This window comes from Juglans regia, chromosome 11 (genome assembly GCF_001411555.2).
Source record: "Juglans regia cultivar Chandler chromosome 11, Walnut 2.0, whole genome shotgun sequence".
Classification (NCBI taxonomy): domain Eukaryota; kingdom Viridiplantae; phylum Streptophyta; class Magnoliopsida; order Fagales; family Juglandaceae; genus Juglans; species Juglans regia.
In genome coordinates this window covers 29,308,835-29,332,002 of record NC_049911.1, presented here as the reverse complement: position 1 = coordinate 29,332,002, position 23,168 = coordinate 29,308,835, and the positions used below count along the sequence as shown (strand labels likewise).

At 35.3% G+C, this 23,168-nt stretch overlaps 2 protein-coding genes across 3 annotated transcripts; both read right to left on the bottom strand.

Annotated features, from left to right (window-relative positions):
* Positions 1–655: 655 nt before the first annotated feature.
* LOC118349863 (cytokinin dehydrogenase 5-like) lies at positions 656–6,516 on the bottom strand. The gene is made up of 5 exons (XM_035695674.1): positions 5,334–6,516; positions 4,760–4,887; positions 4,137–4,412; positions 2,526–2,788; positions 656–1,130 (listed from the first exon to the last, which is right to left on the bottom strand). Exons 1-5 carry the CDS (start codon positions 5,926–5,928, stop codon positions 794–796), a joined length of 1,599 nt encoding a protein of 532 aa, XP_035551567.1. The 5' UTR covers positions 5,929–6,516; the 3' UTR covers positions 656–793.
* Positions 6,517–18,241: 11,725 nt separating this feature from the next.
* Positions 18,242–21,110, bottom strand: LOC118349857 (jacalin-related lectin 3-like). Of its 2 annotated transcripts, none has more exons than XM_035695631.1 (7): positions 20,993–21,110; positions 20,684–20,899; positions 20,038–20,490; positions 19,661–19,915; positions 19,214–19,525; positions 18,849–19,070; positions 18,242–18,695 (listed from the first exon to the last, which is right to left on the bottom strand). In XM_035695631.1, the coding sequence occupies exons 1-7, from the start codon at positions 20,993–20,995 to the stop codon at positions 18,387–18,389; spliced, it is 1,770 nt and encodes a 589-aa protein (XP_035551524.1). In that variant the 5' UTR covers positions 20,996–21,110; the 3' UTR covers positions 18,242–18,386. The 2 variants fall into 2 exon arrangements, with proteins under 2 accessions (XP_035551524.1, XP_035551525.1); XM_035695632.1 differs by having other exon boundaries at positions 19,661–19,900; positions 20,993–21,107.
* Between the last annotated feature and the right edge of the window lie 2,058 nt (positions 21,111–23,168).

Sequence of the window (23,168 nt, the reverse complement as noted above, 5' to 3'; positions counted from 1 at the left end):
GAAAGAGAGCTATGTGACCAACACGGTCAGAAAGGCTAAAAGCTTTTCAGACATACACGAGGAAGTCTTTAGAGCGCCATTTTGCCACCAAGTTTTGGACGCTTTGCTCTGAGATTAGTCGATGTCACACTACTATTAATTTATGTCATTTACAACTGTTATGGAAATATATGCTACTGATGCTCTTATTCAGAGTGCCGTAATAATAACCATGCGAAACTTAGCAAAACTACAAGACTAGAGTATAAATAGGAAGAACAGATTATTTTTTTTCCTAAACTGCAGAAATTTAATTCAAGTTTGTTCTAATATAAAATACATTGACGATATATGAGGATTGAAGGGGTGTGTTTAAAAGAAAGTAAAACAGTGACGTCGCCAATCCACATTGATGGAGAACTGGAACCAGCTGTGTGTAAAGAAGCTGCAGACAATATCCCAAGGCAAACCAGACGGACAACAACATTACATGGAGCCTCCACACGATCTCGGGCCCAAGCCTCTCGACTCTTTGATTCCACCGTGCGAGATATCATTTGCACTCAGACAACAACCCCTCAACAACACCACATCTATGGCACACCGTTAAAAAAAAAGGAACCACACCTCTCCAAATCACTAATAATTCACAAAATTTTCTTCTCCAAACTTGTTGCCCTTTTGGGTCATTTATATTGTATGTACAAAAAATTCAAAAAAAAAAAAAAACTAGTGCTACTATCATGTTGTTGTAGTGGTGTGTACTTGTTGTTCAATCATTTAATAATAAAATATAAACTATAAAATAATGTCGTCACCAGGAGAAAGCCAGTTGAGTAGTAAAGGAGGGGTTAAAAATACGCTGGCCAGTGGCTAAAATGCGACGGGGGTCGAACTCCAGCTTCTTGTGATAAAATCGGTCCCACTTATCTCCGAAGTGGTCCACCCAGTCCTGTTGTGCGGTGTGGTGGGGCAGGTACTGTTTCATCTTGATCCCCGCATCCTCGCAGAATTTGAGGATCCGACGGTTCTGTTGGGTCAAGTACTCCAACGTCTGGGTCTCGTCTCCATTGTCCAAAGCCGACCTTAGAAACGCCACAAGGTAAAACACGTCCTCGTCCGGTGTCACCACCGACGTCCTCTGGTCCCACCTACATAGAATCACACCACACCAAATTAACCAAAAAAAAACAAAACAAAACAAACGTAAATTAGTAGAGAAAAATAAAACATGTTTCGAAGCTGTCAATGATCCTCATGTTTTGCAAGAGGGTGGTTGGGATATGATGGTTTTGGGGGCGAGAATTGAGTAGGACCCTTCAAAAGAAGAGGGTGGACCCACCGGGGGTGATGGCTCGTTACCTGTACTAACGGCATATGTTTGTGGAAGCAGGCAAGTAGCTGAGTAACAGGACATGGATTCCATCCCATCAAAGGGATAGTTGGGTCCCCCGGAGAAGATCTTCGTGACATGAGAATCTTGCCACTTGGATGATCGTTACCGTCGATTTTTTATTTTATTTTTGTTGGGTTCCAGTCAATAAAAGAGAAAAGTGTTTGTCAATCCTAGCTGGCTAACGTATTATTTATCAATATTCATCCAGTTGGCTTTGCCTTAGGTGCATGTGGTCCGCCTCTTCCCCTCTCTACAGTTCGCCACGTGTACTACCTTAATCATGGGAACATTATACCCACGGGGGTCCCTCTGCTTTCGCGCTTTTTCGACATTTTTTTTTTCTTTTTTAAACCTCTCAAAGAGAGTTTGTAATCAGAAATTACCTTATGATGCTCATCATCATCGTCATGAGATGATATTCAAAATTATCTCTTACTTCAGATCTCTCTTCCTGATGATGTTGGTTGACAATTGACATGCTATATTTTAAATAAATTTTAATTATTATTAAATAGAGGAAATGTTATTTTTAATAGATGATCTATCACATTAATATGTTTTAAATTTATAAGAGACGATTACAAATAATTTTTTTGCATGTCACACGTAAGTAGAATGTTTCAATTCTTGAATCTTTTATCTTTTATGATCCTTAGCTATGATGCTTCTCCCAATTATTGATAGTTTTACAACTTGCAATATTTTAGACGAGTTGGTGTTCGAAGGTCACTTAACTACCTTGTCTTTATAGTTTAGTTGTACCAAAAATCATATTAATGAATGAGCCAAGTGATGGTCATATAAATAAAAATATGGACGTATTTTTCTCGCATATATATATATATATATATATATCATGTCATGTTTGCGTATTTAGAGATTGGCATATAAATAAATAAATAAATAAATAAAAATGTGGTTTTAATTCCATGTACGGATAAGGCTAGCTATTAACTAAGAGTAGAGTAGCCATCTAAATTAGAGAACCCGATGGGTGGGCGGGCATGTCGTTCTGAGATATATATATATTGCATAAAATAAGGGTAGAGAAATCTTTGTATGCTGCATGCATGCAGTTGTTTAATGAAAAAGGACCTGAGCAGGCTATATATATATAAATATATATGATGTGCATGATCTGGCAACTTACTTGTCTCTGTTCATGGGGTAGATGAGGATCGGCCCGCTCGTCTTATTTCCCAAAATGCCCTTGAACACGCCCTTGTCGAAGTCAGAAATGCTTGATTTTGGGACAAAAAGGTTGAGCCATGGGTGCGGCACATCCCACAAGCCCTTGGACCGGAGCTTCAGCTCGTTCTTGTGGACCCGGTCCAAAAAATCCAGGTAAGGGAGGTCAGTTGTGAAAACCGATGTTGGTATGAAATCTAATTTTTCCAACAGGGCCTCTATTTCCTGCGCCAATTAGTCCCCAATTAAGTCATAGAAATTAGTATTAATTAAAAACTTAATTGTCATTATTGCGTCGAATCGAAATAAAATAATAATAATAATGAGAACACGTACAAGAGAGAAACACATCAAAATATATAATTAATTAATTAATTAATTAAAATATTAAAAGACTGCTACGTACAAAAGAATGGGCTTTTTGGCAGGATAAGTTCGATTCCAACAAGTTTTATTTTAATTGAATATACTAATTAGGAAGATAGGTTAAATATTAGAAGGGAATAATATGGCAAGTGGACGGCATAAATATACTCATTTTTTAAACTCAAAATATAATATAAAAAGTTGTGTTCAATCTTAGGAACAGATGGGCTGATAGATTTAGATTACAGAAGATCTTCCATCATGTTTTCTTGTGCATGTTTTATGTTTTATTTACATTTTATAGTATAAATTATTCACTTTTGGAGTAGTCCCAATAATAATCCAACACTACTACTAGTGGGGCACCATTAATTAAAGCTACGTACCGATTATATATTTAATTAATCTCTCCATACATACAAAATAAGTACCCAAAATTGGTCTTTATGGTAGAAGGAGCAGAGCTAGGACATACTGCTGATATATACTATATATATATATATATAATATATGGTAGAAGGTTCTTAACTTCTCAGAACACATGATGAATTGACAAATGAGAAGATTTTATTACCATATATTCGTTTTAACCTCAGCTTTCTTTCAATTAAGAAGCATGGAAATTTATTAATTTTTTCATCCTATTATTATGAAGAAGCTGGAAGTATTTACTGAGAATTAGACGCAAGTACTCTGTCCTCCTAGCTAGCTAGTGCCCGTACTGTCTGAATTGTTAATGCATGGGACAAATACAAGATATATAGTTATTCACATATATATATATATATATATATATATAGAGTTGGAATGTCCTATGGGAAGAAATGGATGATCATATATATATATATATATATATATATATATATATAAGCTAGACACAGAGTACTGGAATACCAGCTGCGCGCCTAATAAAATCGCCCAGCAGCCCCAGTACTGCCACCTACTTTGAACAACGCAAGCTGCTGTGACTTATAACAACAGATATCTTTGTATGATCATGATGATCATGTTCTCTTTTGTTTTTATCTTTTACCCATTAATTTATAAAATGGTCATTTTTTTTAATGGAATAATTGCATGCGCTATCTAAATTTATTATTACTGTTGCTATCACGATAATAATATTAATGCTGTTGTTATTAATAATAGTAGTTGCCACGACTCAAGATCAGGGTTAGGTTAATCTTCGTATTTATGTATGTATTACCTGATCAATTCTGGTGGCGCTGGAATCATCGTAATTCTTGGTGACCTCCAAGCAATATAGAACGCCTCCATTAGCATTAAAAGAGGTGATTTTGACAGGGTTGCGAGGAGAGAAGAAAGAGGATCTCCAGTTGTTAATGAGTCCATCATCGACAATCACAAAACCCTCGACATAGTCGAATTTCTGGGCAGCAGGGTGTGCATGCAGAGAGATGAGGAACTCTTGGTCCTTGGTAAAAGCGGAAAAATTGGAATACAGTGCTCGGATCCACCTCACCTATTGATTAAGACAGTAATAAAAACAAAAGAAACAAAGAAGGAGAAAGATCAGACCACGTTAGAGAAGCAAAAAGGACATGTCAACAACATTGCCAGCTTTAGAACGGCCGTTTGAATGGTTTAAAAAGCTCTAATGGACCCAACCCTTAAAAAAAAAACTCTTGGGGTGATGATGCTTTACTTTTTAGGTTTTGTCATGAACTAAATACTAGGAAATTTGTCGCAAAAGTATGTGCCCTACCCTGGAATTACCAACCAAAACTTATTTCAAACAAGTAAAAATAGTTGGCATGTCATGTGCTGTATATATGCTGGAGAGAGAGAGAGAGAGAGAGAGAAACATACTCTTTGGGGTGAAGGTTCAAGAGGAATTCTAGCCCTGGTGATGATTCCAAACTGCCCAAGACCACCAAGAACGGCATGGAACAGCGCTGAGTTTTGCTCTTCCGAACATGTCAATAGCTCTCCCTTGCCTACAAGCAATAAGAATATGTTATAAAATTCCGAGATGTGTCCATAGCATGTGAAACTCGTACAAACTTGTTAACAAAATACCAAGACAAATGGTATGAGAAAGCTACTTTAGCAAACAATTTATATATATGAACGCTCCTGAGATTAACGACAAGCTACCAAAGATATTAATTACGACCCATTTTGAATACATCATACATGGCGCGTACTACAATAAAAAATAAAAAGTAAACTATAAATGCTAATTACATACTTGGGTAGAACTCAAAAACAACTTAAACTCGTATGAAAAGCATACGGGAAACACTGTACGTAGATGATGTCGAGTACACCATTGTTTTTTTTTTAAACCCATGTTTAAAAAAAAAAAGCTTAAGATATATAGTAGAGCATTCGAAGAACTGAAGAACATATATACAACACATGCAAGCGAAAGTAATTGGACCTGTAACAACGTCAAGCTCGTAGACATTGCTAATCTGAGGTCCATGATTGAAAGCTTGGCCGCTAATCCCAGCATTCGAAAGGGTTCCACCCACTGACAGATACAAGTAATCTGTCCATGACTTCGGCGCAAGCCCATGCTCTAGCGTTGCCCTTAGCACGTCTATCCACAGTTCCCCTCCCCACACGTCCACATAACTCTCTTCCTCCGAGACCCGAGGAAGAGCCGGCTTTCCCGACCCTAGTTGCCTACCCCTTAAGCCGCTCATCTCTATCACCAGCCCTTTTGTTGCCTGAGCCTGCCCGTTTATGGAATGCCCGTGGCCCCTTGCCGAGACCGTGAACCCGCGAGCCGACCCATAAGCCGCTCGGATGAGCCTGGCGATGTCCTCCGCTGAGGCCGGGTGGAAAACGGCTAGCGGCTCCGTTCGGCTCATCATGCCAAAGTCAAGCGAAGCTGTCTCCATATCAGCCGGGTCAACGCTGAGTTGACCGTCGACTCCCAGCCGGAGAAGCTCCGTGGGCTCCACGGTCAGTCCAACAGTAACAATTAATCGATATATAGCAAACGTTAAAAGAAGCCTAGTAGTAGCCATTTTATATATATATATGCTGCTTACCTACTATATATATATATATAGCTTGTGCGTTTTGTTGCTTTAGAATAAAAATGTTGTGCGATTATGTTTCGAACAAAATGAAGGTATTTATAGGGGAACGAAGGTGGTGTAGGATAAGGAAAGTGCGCACACCGGCGGAGGGAAGAAGGAGGCGCTGGGAGTAGAAGTACTCTGTAGGAATGGCCTGGGAAGGAGGGAACAAAAATCTTGTGGCAGAGTTATGGGGGGGGGGGGGGGGGGGGGGGGCTAACGTAAGCGGGATTGCACTTTTAAAGATCTTCTACGTTGCACAAGATTCGCTGGCTCTCTTACCCTCTTTGCTTTTTACCACGTTATTCGTTCAGCACAAAAGGATAAGCAGATTAAAAAGCCGAGACAACGAGGACGAACTGCATCTGTAGGACTCTTTGTTCTTTCCTTCTTTCTCTCTCTAAAAAGTATTCTCCTTTTTTTTCTATTTCTTTTACAGAACAGAGCGAGTCTGAGTCTGAGTCTGGGTCTGAATCTGAGTCTGACCGACTCTCTGTGTGTGATCTCCTTTATCTCCTTCTCTCTCTTTCTATATCTCTGCGTTTCGTGTCTAGGATATAAGATACAGGTTCTCAATTTATAGGACAGAGGGGAGAGGGAAAGGAGACGAGTTGGTTAGGAGAGGGAGAGACACGTGGATATCACGTGCGACATAAGGGAGACACGTGTAGGGGATGAGGGAGGTATTTTCTCTTTTATTTTTTCCATTTAAATTTGTAAAGAGCTGGTGTGTGTATGTGTGGCCTTTTGCCGAGGGACTCCTTTCTGGGAAAGGGATCGTTGGGGGCAGAAGAACTCAGAAGGGGTTGAGGAGGGGCCCACCTTTGGATACGGAGGATCTGTGTGGGGACACGAGCGAGGAAGCGTTCACGTGGGTGCAGACTCTGGGACGATGTTAAGCTTATGCAACCAATGAAAGATTCTCTCTCTCTCTCTCTCTCTCTCTCCGAGATCTCTCTTTCTTCCTTGTAAAAAAAACAGCCTATACCACATCAACAGAAGCAGATGCTTCATAAATAAACTCATATAATAAATATATATATATATATACACATACATGTATATAAAAAATTATAAGGTCATGATCGCTGAATAATGGAAGAGAGGCTACAGAGTAGAGCCCATCAATTTTGAACTCCAAGAAATTTCACAGTATCTAAGGTAGATTACGAATTAAGGGGTTTTTGGTTGTATAGAGAGAGTGGCAGAGCAATGATAATGAACCAAAGGCAAAAGTGGGGTTCTCTTAAGTCAAATTTTATAACCATGCAGGTTTGTTTATAAGGCTACGTGCGTAATGCAGATAATTGTCACCAACTGAAGCGGATTAATGTTCAACCTCTGGGCTTTTTATTCCTTAAAATATAAGTTAGTGACCCTTTTTACCTATCTTATTATAAATTTAAATTAAAAAATAAATAAAGAGGTGCTGTTAATTAATTGTAGTAGTACTACTACACGAATTTGACTGGATGCATACTCCTCAATCTCATTCCACCGTACCTTCTAGATTTTCATAGTGAGAATTAAGGACCCTCCCATAAATTTGTAATTATTGTAATTAGTTTAATAGTTTTTGTTTTGTGCTAGTTTATCCATGATCAGAATGTAGTTTTTGGTGGTCTTTAATTTTAAATGAAGCGTAGTAGTAGTAGTAGTTGGTCTTCGATCATGTGATCTATCCTCAAAAGTAGAGTATTTTCTTTTCAAAAGAAAATTTTAATATAATTAATTACAGATTGCATGTTTTCCCGTTTTCATTGACTGACCACCCAATTAGCTAGGGTTAGTTGAGACGACTTACCCACATGATCAGTAGAACTCAACAGTTAAAATGAAAGAAGAACGAATTTGGATTATTCGATTGGGAAATTACTTTCGGGGTTTTTATTTTATTTTTTGGCCTCTCTAACGTAAGATCGTCAAAGATCGAACCAAGATGCATTATTTTACAGTGCAGGAGCTAGGAATGCATGCATTTGTATGCAAACAAAGCGTTTGTGTACCTCTGGGGCCTATTTGCAGCAGGAACGACAATGATTGTTCGATCAATGCGGACATCCTTTAAATTCGATGTACAATTAATTGAATGCATGCCCAACTAACATCTCCTTGTCTGTCTCTACACTCGATCTTGACTAGACTTTGGTAAAGCCTTTTGCCTCTTTCTTGTTTAAAAGCATTTTTTACCTTTTGCTTTGTATAATATATAATATAATCTAGTTTTCTTATATTGATTTGTGTAATATTCTCTTCCCGTTACTTCATAATTCCCTTCCTCGATTGTTCTTGTTTTTTCATTCAATCAAACAAAGAAAAATACTCATAATCCTTTCTTTCTTTCTGTTTTTGTTGTCAAACTTCACCAGCCTTATTACCTACCTCAACTTGATAACGTGAAAGCCAAGTTTCATGTTTGGTTGGGAGGAATAACGAAGAAGATCATCATGAGCTCCTTTTCAAAACTAGGAGGAACTAGAAAGAAGATGAGTGAGAAAATGGTGCGTCTGATATTTTTTTATTATTATTATTTGCCTTCCTTTTCTCGGCACGTACGTCCAAAATGTATCTGTTATGGGGTCTATAATTATAGTCTCCCCTTTTTTTTCTCACACAATCAACCACTCGTTGGCCAACATGTCCAATAAAACACATCCATGAGGACCATCGATCACGAACCTATACATGCCAAGAATTATTGAGATCGGTGCTTCCTCTCTCGTATGGAACATGATTGAGATATATAGGTTTTCGATGACCAAATCGTAACAGAGAAACATGTGGGTTGGGTTCAACATATATAGTGAAAACAGCACAAAATAATTTAATGCAGTTGAGTCGACGTACGTCTGACCACGAGAAAAATTAATGCAAACGCAATTAATAGATGCAGACAAAGTTTTCTTTATTGATATATACGTTTTTGTTTTTGTTTTTTTTTATCATCACTGCCATCATGAACTCGATCGGCAGGCCTCAAAGGGAAAAAAACTCGTGTGAACAGTTTTACTACTCAAAGAAAACATTACCATTTTTCTCGTGTTGTTAGCTCTGTTAGAATAAAGTGTGAAACCGGGACCAATATCCTCTTACAGGTTCTTTAGTCAAACTAAGGTGAGAAAAATATGTTCGACATGAAAATACATTTATTAGTCAAACTAAATTTCATATCATTTCTTTGTTGTATTATATGTGTCAGGAAAAAAAAAACAAAAAATAATGTTTTCACATAAGAAAATGTGGGCATATGCTTGTCCCTTAAGTAATATCAACCAGCAACTATCCAATGGCGCCTTGATTACTCGATTTTGTGCATAAAAATTTTCTTTCCTTTTTAAAAAACCGTTCACAATGCCTAACATTCTTGAAACTTGGGTAGCAACAAGATCTCGTCAACAGAGAACGAAGTTTCACATCGAAGCTAGCTAGCTTGATTGGTTTGTTTTTCGATCTAAAGAGGTCCATGGATGCCTATGAAAGTGTTAATGTGCATCACGTCATGTCTTACGACATGAGAAAATGACTTTAGGGGATTTTAGAGGATCTTCTTGACTCGGCCGTCAAGTGATCAAACTACACCGAAATTAAAAATGATGACTCCCTAATTAAGGAGTCATCATTTCCCCCTCCTCTTCTTTCCTCATTTCTCTTATTTTCTTAATTTATTGTATTCCCTTTAGACTGAAAAGACAGATCTACAGTTCTTCAGCACCTCTTGTAAGCCACGAGCAGCACAAGATACTTCCTAGGCCGATCGCTAGGAAGATAATGACGGATCACTGAATCAGATCGTTCAAATATAACTTTTATGGCTGATTTCGAAGTCAACCGAGTATATTTAAACTGTAATTCGTCATTTTCATATATATCTTTATGCTTTCATTATTGTTTCCTTTAGTTTATTTTAAAAAGAAAAAAGATAATCTCTTGGACGTTTTGTCAGTAGAGGTTAAGTCATCTCCTCTTATAGAATGTGAGGTATGAGTCTCTGTTTTAGGCAGAGTGCTGTCTCTTAGACGGTTTATCTGAAGAGAGCTACAACAGTAATTAAGACTATATACCAGTATCAAATGAATTTGTGTACTGGTGGAGCTCCAAATGTAATAGTTGGCTTGTGATCTGGGAATTTTCTTGTATGTATCCAGTCATGGATGTAACTTTTATCTGATGAATAAATGAAGTCAATTTTTCATAAAAGAAAAAAAAAGAAAGAAAGAAGGAAATGGATGTTTCTTTTTACCAGGTATTGTAGTTTTTATATGTTGGAGGTCATGCCCGCACATAACATGCGAATGCGTGAAACCATTAGTTGATCCACATTAGATGCCGTTTAGATAGTGAGTTGAGACGAGATGAGTTAAAATTAAAATTGAAAGTCGAATAAAATATTATTATAATATTATTTTTTAATATTATTATTATTTTGATATTTGAAAAAGTTGAATTGTTTATTATATTTTGTTTAGAAATTTAGAAAAATTATAATTATGATATGAGATGAGATGAGATCGAGAGATGAAACATTTTCACTATCCCAACAAGACTATATATATGCTGAAGTTTTGCAACATATAAATCAGCCATGTGTTAACACACTATTTATAGTGATTCTTATTATAATTAAAAAAAATATATATCAATAATTTTTTAACATAATCATGTGAAAAGCCTCCCACATATATTGGGGGTACGTATTATAAAAAATGTGATTTAGATATATTAATTTCTCTGTATATATATTATATGTTAATCCCATAACGATAATTACCAATTGCCAGTAGCTAGGCCTTCCATCCATTTCATGACAAGGATCGATGCTAAAGGTCCTGAGAGGTGCCATGGGATATTTCCATTTTTCACAACCCGGTATTATATAATTATATATATATAATATATATTGATATATCCCAACACAAATATAAATAAATATTAAAGGAAAAAGGTATTAATTATTACCGAGTCACGTAGGAAGTGATCATAATAATTCCCAATTAATTAGGATTTTTTTTGGACGCGATTCAGTCTTTCTGAGTCACCAACAAAAAGACATTAATTTGGTGCTCTACTTTTTTCTGCAATATTAATATTCAATCTGCTGCATGCAGACTCAATTGATCACTAATTTATTGCCTCATAGAAAATCTTGAACTCCGTCTACGCATGCTGCATGCACACTCGATCGTACATGTTAATACTCGTCTAGGTTTGAAAATTACTGAAATATCATCTTATCGAGGAAAAAGGGGTGGGGGTAGGGACCTTAGCTGGCCTGGTACTGAACATCTATATATATTAATCTAATTAGTTTTGGTTGAAATTTGAAACAGATGCTTTTATTTTTTTTCATCAGCTTCATGATTTCCTTAATTCTTTCCTTCATGTAAATTATTTATTAAACGCCTGATCAGCCCTCAGCACGATGATCGAAATGCATATGATCATGATGTTTGATATTTTATATATCCATATAAATTAATGATCCTGCAAGTCTATACATACCTTATCAAGATTTGCTAAATTTAATTCCAGCTTGATTTTCCATGCAAACTGAAGATCAGGTACGTACCACCTTGTTTTTTAAGTTGAAAAATGCTACACACTGCATTTTCTTTCCACCCTATTGAGGTGCGTGGTGTACGCGTGTGTGTGTATTATATATTATCAGTCAAATTTTAATTTTTCTTTTCAAATGTAAGAGATATTTAAAAAGTTATGGAAAGTGTCATGTCATGTCATGTCTATGATGAGGTGAAAGCTGTGTGATAATTAAAAAGGTATATATATGAATTAATTACGTATATATGTATATATATACAGCATCAGTACGTAGTACTAGTCTTTCTTCAGTAGTAGTACTCTAGCTGCATGCATTATAAGGAGACAGATATTCATCATGTACTTAGCATATTCCAACTTTATTTACCCCAAGTGCTTAACACCAAGAGATCAAGGGGATCAAATCATATATATACATATCCAATAATATTAATGCTAGAAGTACTGCACATGACGTATGTACATCCTCCGATTTAATTAAATACTTTATATCCATACTAGTTAATTAATGGTTGCCAATGATTTGATTTTCTTTGTTTTAATTAATGTAGTTGTTAATTAGAGTCAATGTATAGCTTGTCTTTTTCATTGAAATGCATACCCAAAATAATAAAAATTAATGCCTACGCAACATTATGCTATATATATTATATATATAATAATAATAATAATAAAGTTTTCAACAGATCATCAAAGTACCTATGATCGGTTAATAATACAAGTTGGCCTAACTTAGTTGAAATATAGATTAATTACTTCAATTACTTGCATTTTGTCATCAAGAAGTTAATTAGTACTGTTTGATCAGATGTATGTTAATTGTCTTCTTTTTCCACTAATTATTACAAAACAATCCAACTATTAATTATTATTATTATTCTATAGAAATGGATAGTATGAAAGAGATCATGAAGATTAATATTGCAGCAGCTGTCCCCACGATCGGTCCCTACGTTATTATTGCAGGCTCTACTAGAGAATGTCATGCTTTTTAGCTAATATATATATATATATATATATATATATATAGGAAATATAAGGTATCCGATTCTTAGCTAGCTAGGCAATTAATTAATATATTGTTAATTAGACTTTGAAAATCCAAATCCAACTTTTTTTTATTCGGTTTGAATTCAATAAGCTAGCTGCTGATTGGTGCCTGAGAATGTCCTAGTTAATTTATAGTACTGCTAATTAATGTTACGGATTTTCAAACAAGTGGTGATCAATAATTAATGTAAACAATTTTATATCAGGTATCACCATCATGACCGATCGATACATGATATATTAATTTGAGCAGTACTACTCAAACAATACTAGGAACAGATCACATATATACATTATTTTATTCATTTTTTAATTATTAATCACGGATAAATTCACGAGTGCATTAATTATTTTATTTTAGCTGTATTAAATTTTGGAAGAATAACGAGCTAGATTGCTAGGTAGCAGTAGTAGTTCTAATTAATGCAATGAGATGTAATATTTTATTTACATGTAGTATACACAATATCTCATAATTGGACGACTTCTTTCCTATATCCAGACATAACAACAAAAAGTAATGCATATGTTTAATTCAATTATTTTGACAGAGATTAATAGAAACCGATTCGAAAATGAGTGACAGCAGGCAGAGGCAGGAGCGCGCAGGTCGATGATATATATGCATGTGATGTGCTGGTTTTGACTAAACAGATTAGCGTAACGTACGTCTCTCCAAAAAGGTTTTTTTGTGATAGGGAGATCAGAGCCAGCGATCGATATTGATAATGATGAATGACTGATTGTACATTGCCTAATTGGATGGAGAACAGATCAAGGAAGGAGAGGAAATGAAAATGGACCCGTGCAGGATGGCGTAATTGACTGTCTTTTTTGGTTTTTTATCAACCTTTTTCTCTAAAACTTCCCCAACTTTATATCTTTTTAGGTGAATGTTGAAGTTCTTTTCCTTTATCATTCGTTCATGATCTTGTCTTTCTTTCTAGGAAGCAGCTGGCCTAGCTACAATCGATGCATGCATAATGCATATATCGTTTTACAGTACTTTTACTATTCCCTCATCTCTAATTTCTCTCAAAGTGCAAACCATTTGGCAAGATGGACCTACACAACTGTCACTTGGTAGACAAAAGATGCTTAAGACGCAAACACAAGCACTTTCTCTGTTAGTATACAAGGGAGAATCGACCTCTTTTTAGCTGACACCAATTATTCCACAGATTAGATTCTCTCTCTCTCTCTCTCTCTCTCTCTCTCTCTCTCTCTCTCTCTCCTAGTTTGTAACGTAGCAGAAAATGATGATCATAAAAATCATAATAGGCAGATAGACCACCTCATTTCAGTGGCTCAAGGGATCTCTATAGGCTTTAGAAAAAGGGACGTTGCTTGCTTACTTTGCTTTGCTTCCCTCGCCTTTTTATTATTTTTACAGCTCATATCCATTAATTATTATCATTATCGTTATTGGTTTTTGCCATTTTCAACTTTACCATATATATAATATGAGAGCACCATGGACTCAAGCATGCTAGCTCCTTTTTGAAGTGTCATGGGTTCAATAATGGGCACCACTGTTCTTAATTTTCCAAGTATATGAATAATAAATTCGATCATATAATATTCTTGCCCGTTTCTTAATTTATACCAACATTGGTAATTAAGATAAACAATCCCAGAAAAAGTTAAGTATGAAACGGTACTTAGAAATTGATCTATCAATCAGCTGCATGGGTTTCAAACTGCCGGCCAAAACCATCAAATAATATAGATTTCGTAGAAGAATTATTGAGAAATTATATAATCTCTAGTACCTCTATACTTCTCAACCTCCTAGCTAGTCAAATCATTACAAGAAAATTGTTAATTTATAATTAATTATTTTTAATAAAAATGATTATTTTCTGTCAAAAGAAGTCCGTATTTATCGTAAATAGTCGTTATCGTCGATAAATAATCCGTCACAAATACTTATTTTTCTTGTAGTGGATTCACACGTCAATTTGGGTTTTTATTTCTTAAGAAATAAAGCTATAATATTATTGGTTTTCTATGACAATTAAATTTCTTTTGGGCTCGAAAATCTTTGGAGCTATATGAAGATTTTCAAACATATATAATGTTAGACAGTGGTACAAGCTTGTCTTCAACTGCACCCACTGTGAGAATCAAATTGACACAAAAACTAGTATTCAAAATAGTTGGGAGAGAATAGAGAGTAGTAGAGACCTGCCTAACTTTAGTAGTCCAAAAGTCATGTCAGTTGTACATGACCGATTACACATTTTGATATTCAGTGGGACAACCATCTCGGTACTTCAATTCGTGGGCCAGCCTTCTGATCTACAATGGATGCCCTAGGTCGTATCCAACAGTTATCCATATGGGCTATTTTGAGTAAGATATAATAGCTCATGTAGACAACGAAGAAATTAAGAGATTTTGGTAAGAATAAACTAATAATCCGATGTTCTTTTCAAGCTTGACACGATATCTTTCTGACTTTCTTCGATCACCACACAGAAAGTGTTCCATGCGAATTTGGGTTTCCATTTTCGTGTTAGCTTGCGTGAAAGAAATAGTTAAGATTGGAGAAAAACGTCCAAAATCATGTTCTCTTATGAGAAATTCACAGTATTGGGTAAATAAATAATTAACACGAGTAGTGATGCATGAATTAATGAGGACAAAAAATAAAAATAAAATATTCAAATGAAAAAAAGAAGTTATATACTTGATTTATATAACATTAATCAAAATTCAATAAGATGAAAAACTCAAAATTAAAGAATATTAAGATTTCGTATTTTCATACAAAATATATAAAATAAACAATTCAAAATTTTCAAATATCAAAACAATCATAATAAAAAAATATCTTAATAATATTTTATTCAGTTTATTTAAAACTATCTTATCTAATCTAATCTTATTATCTGAACGAGGCATAATTTTTTATGAATTAATTTGTATTCTATTATTCATTTACATAACGTCTGGCGGGAAGCTTAAAAGATAAGATTGTACGTGGTACTTTAATTTCAAGGAATCTGAAAATTGTCCAAGTACAAATAATTTGTTGGTTGCATAGGACATGAAAACTTAATGCAGCATTATCCAGATCCCAAATGAAAACTTAAGAGTGTTGTGTGTGTGTATATATATATATACATATAAGATCAATATGATATTGGTCATCTGAATGTGCTATGTTCTTCTTCTTCCATGCAAATGGTAGGCCACAGTTAAAATCTACCACATATATAATATTTGATCAATTATTAAGGAGCTAGCGATAACGTCTGCACGTACGAGTTCAGACCCCATTTAGATCGTCAGTTGCCACGTCACGATGAAGAATAATAATGTGTGCCACGTCATTTTCTCATTGCATGATCCATCCATCCATCCATCCTATCGATATATATATATATATATATGCAATTAAATATGACAACGGAATCTTTCACCTACTCTAATTATTCACTTAGGTCTACCTAATTATTTCAAATTGCATGCTGTCATTATAATCATTTGGCAATGTTGCAAATTAAGACTAATCGAGACCATGAAAGTTCCCAGTTTTCTGCACCAACCTTTCTTTTTTTTACAGCTGATAACCATGCATTAAGCCAAGCGTACTGAACTATATATGGAGGCAAAAATGGAAGAAATTCAAGCATTTGTTGTTCGATGTTATTCGATTTTTATTATTAATGAATATTCTAGATATAATAATAAGATCTGTTTGAATAGTGAAATGAGATAAGATGGTTTTAGATGAAAGTTAAATAAAATATTATTTTTAATATTATTATTATTTTAATATTAAAAAAATTAAATTATTTATTATATTTTATTTAAAATTTAAAAAAATATAATAATAAAATAAAATGAAATACTTTCTTCATCCAATCGGACTAAAGCTAGTACATGCATTTAAAGTTTTAAACATCGTAAGTTCAGCCATCATGTCAACCGGCCAGCTTGATTTTTCCTAGTAAGTTTTGTTTTGGCCTATAAAAAAGCAGACAATTATACAGCCATTTGACTTGGCATAATGAACTTTACACGCTTAACTTGAAGAAGATCGATCATTCACGTAGATCAATAGAAGTCTTGTTTTAAGGGACTTGTAGTCGTTTGATAGGTCCACCGAGAAAGTTTTTAGGTAAAAAAACACAACGACAAAACCAAAGAAAAACAAACCACCTTTTTACAGCTTTAAACCCCGAGCAAGACGTACTTACACAGCTGTTTTATTCAGATTCGGATGGATCTAAAAAGACTCGAAAGATACATTGTCTTTTTCATTTTAAGAAGGCAGGCATGCATGCATTCATGAAGCCATATTATATATAGGCGAAATTCAAATTTAAGTACTGCTTCTTATCCAAAAAACTGTCATCAATTATCCAAAAAACGAAGTTGATATATATATATATAGTATACTGGTTTCCAGTGTGAATCTAGCTATATATTGTTTTTACATGACATTAATCTGAAGATAATTGATGAAGTACCTGTCCCTTTCACGATGGTCGCTCGCATGCTTTCATGATCAGGATTCAGGATACCATTTATGTTGAACGAGCTATATATAATGTACTGATCTACATAAATTATAATGGACACTCGATGGTAAAGCTAGCATCTTTACAGAATTATTCTCTTTTTCCATTTTCCTTTATATTAAACTAATTTATCAAGAATATTCCTTTTAATAAAGGCCTTTTCTTTTTTGTTCTGTACTCTCATTTTAGGATAAACTCTGCCATTTGCTAGCATGCACGCATTGACTTGACCTTACTAAAAAAAAAAAAAAAAAAAACCTTCCTTTCATGCATTACAGTACTCATGATGAGCTAGACTCCATTCAAGGAGAATGGAGGAAAAGACAAATTGTATTAAAAACAAGGCAGGTTCGAAATCGAGTGTTGAAATGATATACACATTTCCTTCATCACTATGCTTGATTGGATGTGTGATATTGCAAGAAAGCAAGGTACGTAATGGAGTATTAGGGATGCAGCTTGTGTGTAAATGTCTAAGGCTACAGTACTAGTACTCATAAATTGTCTTGTACCACATGATCTTGCTGTCTGCCTTCATTCTGCTAAACTATTAGAAAAGACATATATGCAGCAGATCAAGAGTACTATATCCCATAGATGCCAAATTTAATTCATCCACCTTTGATCTTCTTTTTTACCATCCTGGCTAGGTTCTTAGCATGATCTATATATAGGCTCAACTACGTACACCCACTTTTTTTTTTTTTTTTTTTAAAAAAAAAAAAATAATCCAAATTGAAGGAAAAAATAATTGAAAACAAAAAGAGAAAGGGAATGCAATTCCTTTCTTATCTTCCATCATATCTGTTGATGTGATATATTTTAAATGATTTTACATATTTACAATTTAAATATACAGCCACTTAAAACGTAATGCATTAACAAGTGATACTGTTAGCAGAAACTTGTGGATGTCCTCTGGCCCAAGTCTCATAGTTCAATGCTTTGGCAACACACGCCGATGGGTTTTGATCTTGCCCAGCATATATGCTTGGGTTTGCCCTCTTACTTCTAATGTTTATGGGCCGAAACGAGCCCGGGATATGGCCCAGTAATAGTTGTACCACGGGCATGGACAGAGGCCCAGAATCGTATTGGAATGAATATTCAGGAGATATTACTTTAGATCAAACACACAATTTTATTGACCTTGGACTTTGGGAGCACAATACATTAGACATAGACTGACAGAAGCATATGTATATCAGACATGGTTTAATAATATTTTAGGAATTATTATCATTATGATTAAAAAAGTATTATATTTCAGAACAAAGAATCGATCAACTTGAAAAGAGAAGACTTTCCTGTAGGTTTCTGACTTCCGAGCCAGTGTTGCATATGGACTCCAATGGCATCCAAGTAGGAGCTACTCCTCCCATGGAAACCGACCACCTTGCCTTCTGTCGTGGTTGACGTGAAATATGTCCCTACTTCCTCCCCATACGGACCGTACCTACCTCGACTCGTGTACAACGTTAGTGACCTTACCACTTTAGGCCTCTCGTCTCTACTGATGCAACCATAATACCCTGATACGCAAGTCAGCACTTCATGCGGGTACTCCAATTGCAGCTGCGCTCAAAATTACGTAGTTTAATATAGTATTATCAATGGATGCTAAACTCTCTTGTTCTGTTTTGTTTTTTTTTTTTTTTCAGAAAAAAAAGTATTCTTAAAGTATCGTAAAGATCGAAATTGAATGATCGATCGATAAGAATTAAGTACCCTATGTGTGGAGGTTCCTCCGTTACCCCCATGCTTAATGGACCAAATAGATTGTCCATTTCTGTCATACTCAATTTGAATCGAGCAAATGGCTTCTGATGATCTTGTCAAATATATCTGCTTAATCCCAGAAAAAACTCCATCATCCCATGGTCTTCCTCCATCCCCACCCCATGGACCTGGTCCACATGGAGCTGGTTCTTTTATCACACCACCAGCAATCTGGACCCAATCGAAGAAATAGAAAAAACAAACTATTATAAACCTTTGTGTATATAAACCATGATCATATATATATAAATGCATATTGGCATGCAGAAAATGCTTATAGATTAGACCACCGAAGAATATGAATATCTATCTACCTCTGCAATGGGGGGTTCGTTAGAAGACGTGATTGCATTGGAAGGAGAAGGATTCGAAGGCATTACTTTCCCTTCTATAACATGTACACCCAGTGCATCTATGAATAAACCCTCTCTTCCATGGATTCCGACAATCTTTCCCTCCTTCAGTTTGGTGGTGAAACTTGCTCCTTGTTCTTCTCCATATGGCCCATACTTTCTCTTATTTGTATAGAAAGTGAGCGACTTTATAACATTAGGCCCCATGTACATCACTGGACCATAGAAGCCAACTATATGCGTCAAGATTTCTGATGGATAATCGAAGACTAACTGGAAAAAAGATTTAAAAAAAAAAAAAGTGAGGGAGTTTTGAAGTTCTAAAATAGCCTAGCTAGGTACCGCATATATATGTACAATAAAATACTACCTTATAATCAGGGAATAAAGACCAGCTTGATTTAGTACCTTTTCATTTCTATACCCTCCGTTGCCTCCATGTTTGCTTCCCCAAATGGCATCCCCATCCCGATCATACAAAACTCTGATCCATACAATTCCAACCATATTGCGGGACAAATTAATTCGTTTAATGCCCGTATACATTCTATCGTCAAACATAGTCCCACCAGTACCGCCCCACGGCCCATAGGTCACCACGCCATTGCTATCAACTTTGGATGGCACTAATTTCTCAAAACCAGGCATCTGAAATGAATGAAGCTTTAACCTAATAATTAGATCATCTTCTTCTCGTGCAACATATAAAAATTGAGAGGGAAAAAAAAAAAAAATTGTAGTTAACACTTCAAGAGAAAAAGTAAGAGAGATTGCTTAATGAATACCTTTTCCATGGTTCCAACACCACTCTTTTCTAGATCACTGACTTGTTTCTTTAGAGGGTTGCCGAATTCATCCTTTGGTCTTACTGCAATAGGATATACATCAATGCTTTCATCTTCAGTCGTTTGTATTACAGAGTAGCCAACCTTCTCAGTCCCATTAGTAAGAGGCTTTTGCGAATAAGCCAAAGCTTTGGAGGTGTATTGGTTTTCAATCGGTCTCAAATAAGCTCCGATCGCATCAAGATACCAATTACTCTTTCCATGGAACCCAACAATCTTGCCCCCAGTCATTGCGAATGAGAAGTATGTTCCTGTTTCGATACCAAATGGTCCATATGTTTTCTTGTTGCTCTCCAAAGTAAGCGATCGAATAAAGACCGGTCCCCAGTCGTTTAAGCCACCATAGTGTCCATGTATTGAAGTTAGGAACTCGTCCGGGTAATCAAGCTTGATCTATACAGTGACAAAGAATTGAAGAACGAATAAATCAATCAAACACAAAGGAGATGGAGTGACACTTTCGTGTAAGTTACTTATAAAACGAGTCGTAAAACGGTCTACGAATATCGTTATTCTTGTTGCAGACATTTTCTAGATCATGTTGGGTTCTGTACCAAGTGATTATTCAAGCAAGGGTATAAATAACCTTGTTTGTTCTGTCGCCTCCATTTCCACCATGCCTTCCTGACCAAATTGAGGTTCCTCTCTCATCGTATTCAATCTGGATGCAGTCGATGCCCGCTCCGTGTGTTATCACCAGTTGCCTCACTGTTGAGTAAAATCCATCGTCCCAAGCCAGCCCTTGCTGACCTCCCCAAGGCCCAACTGATATGGGTCTCTTAGCTGAAGCTTCCCCAAAATTCTGTGCAACAACATCCCAACATTTTCTGATTAACCAACATCTTTCCTAAACTGAAAACAAAACAAAATAGTACTATCAATTATCATTCTATACCATGTTTCAGAAGCGACCAAAGACAGACGGGAAGGCCAAGATGGAAAGAGCAAATGTGACTGCGTTGCATGCTCCGAGTTTGTAAGCAAGATGTGGGAGGAATTTAATAGAGCCGAAAGGATGTATGTTGAGTGCAGATATATATTCTTTAAAATTGATGTCGAATTACTTCGAAGAACCCAATACGGGGTTCCACTTTGGAGGGAAAACATTGAATAGCAGAGAATTAGATGCCCCACTGAATCCCCATGAAAACAAAAAAGGGGATCATCTTTTGGTAGAAAAACTCCATACGTGTGATGGTCTCAAATATGCTTAAGGACGCTTTTCCTTTCCTTTACTTCATGTTCATTGCACAAATGTTATTCTTACTCTTCATTTCATCCTCATAGTACAGTAGTCAATTGCAAGAGAAATTAAGGAACGTTTGTGACATCGCCAACACGTAGTACCTAAAGAGACAAAAGGAAGTGTTTGATAAAAGGTCTCAACCAAGGCATTTGTATTTCAACAGCTCTATATTCTTTATAACTCTCCATAATAGCCAATAGGTGGCACTCAGAAAACATAAAATCTTATTCTAGAATCCGAATCTGGTTGTTAAGTAATTCTTCCAAAGGATCTATTTTACAATTGTCACTTTTTATCAAAGAATCTTTGGATCATCTCTTTACTTTTTTAAAAAACAACTCAAAAGTTTATGCTTAGTGTCACTTTATCATAGTGGGATAAGAATTGAAAGATAGTGTAGGAATTATACAAAAATTATTGGAATATTGCGATAAAATTATTTACTTATATATACACAAATTATTAGGTATAGACACATATTAAAATTTAGGTCTCGTTTGGATACAAAAACACTCTCAACCCATCTCATATCATCTCATCTCATTATACAACTTTTTCAAATTTTCATACAAAATATAATAAACAATTCAATTTTTTCAAATCTCAAAACAATAATAATATTAAAAAATGATATTCTAAAAATATTTTATTCAATTCATTTAAAATCATCTTATTTCATCTCACTATCCAAACGAGCCATTTAATATCAATATAAGTAATTTTAATAGCATGATACTTTAATATGATAAAAATATTAATTCATTCACACTTTATAAGTATTTAATAACTCTCATTTTTCACTTAAAAAAAAAAAAACACTCTTTTTACATCGTTGTCAATGTGGGCCAAACACCTCAAATTTATTACTCTCCGTTAAAAGACCCAGATTTGAATAACCTGGGCCGTTGCCTTGTTGAAGCATTCTGGGCTTTGTATCACACTCTGTTTCCTTTGTTTCAATTGACAATTAGATCCCAAAATTCAATAATAAAGTTATGATGGTTGCCTTTTCTTTTCCTTTTTTTTTTAGCAAACCAACACTGCTTATATAAAACATCAGTCATTACAAGCTCTCTCTTTTACAATCACATCCATTATTTGCATAGGGCACTCTTCCATCCACGTGCTCCTCTGTAGAGAAATAACTAATTTAACTAACTTGTGAGCAGCCATATTTGTTTCTCTATAGTTGAATGATACATTCCATCACAATCCGATTTTCATCATACTCTTGATATCATGGATTAGAGGACTGACTTACTGCTGTCCAACTCCCTTGATTTGCATTAGTAGCCTCCATCCACAATCTCCTGGCAGTCCCCTTCAAATATGACCTTTGAGAAGCCTAGATCAGCACATAAATCCATCGCTCTTCTTAGTGCTCTTGCCTCTGCAGTTGCAGGTTTCCTCCACTGCAGCAGCATTATGATCTTGATCAGGTTGTTAGGCAGATTGATAGTCTTCCAAACTCTTCATAGCTTTCCTGATCGATCAAACTTGTTATAAAAAATGAAAGCATTCCTTCTAGTTTATATATTTCTCATAATAATAACCACATATTCGATATGTCCTGACTTCAGATTTTTCACTCAAATTCTACCACAGTTCCTAGACATCAGAAACTGTATTAAAACATTTTGTTGAGTGGGCTGTTTTTCTCTCCCCAGACATCACTACAGCAGGGCAAAGCGTTTACATTTTTAGTTGTATCCCGTTGGAAATATTTTTAAAATAATTAATTATATATTATATTTATTAATAATATTTTTTGGATTGATTTTGGAAGTTGTGAATTATTTTGAAAAGAGAGAAATTATGAAAAGTT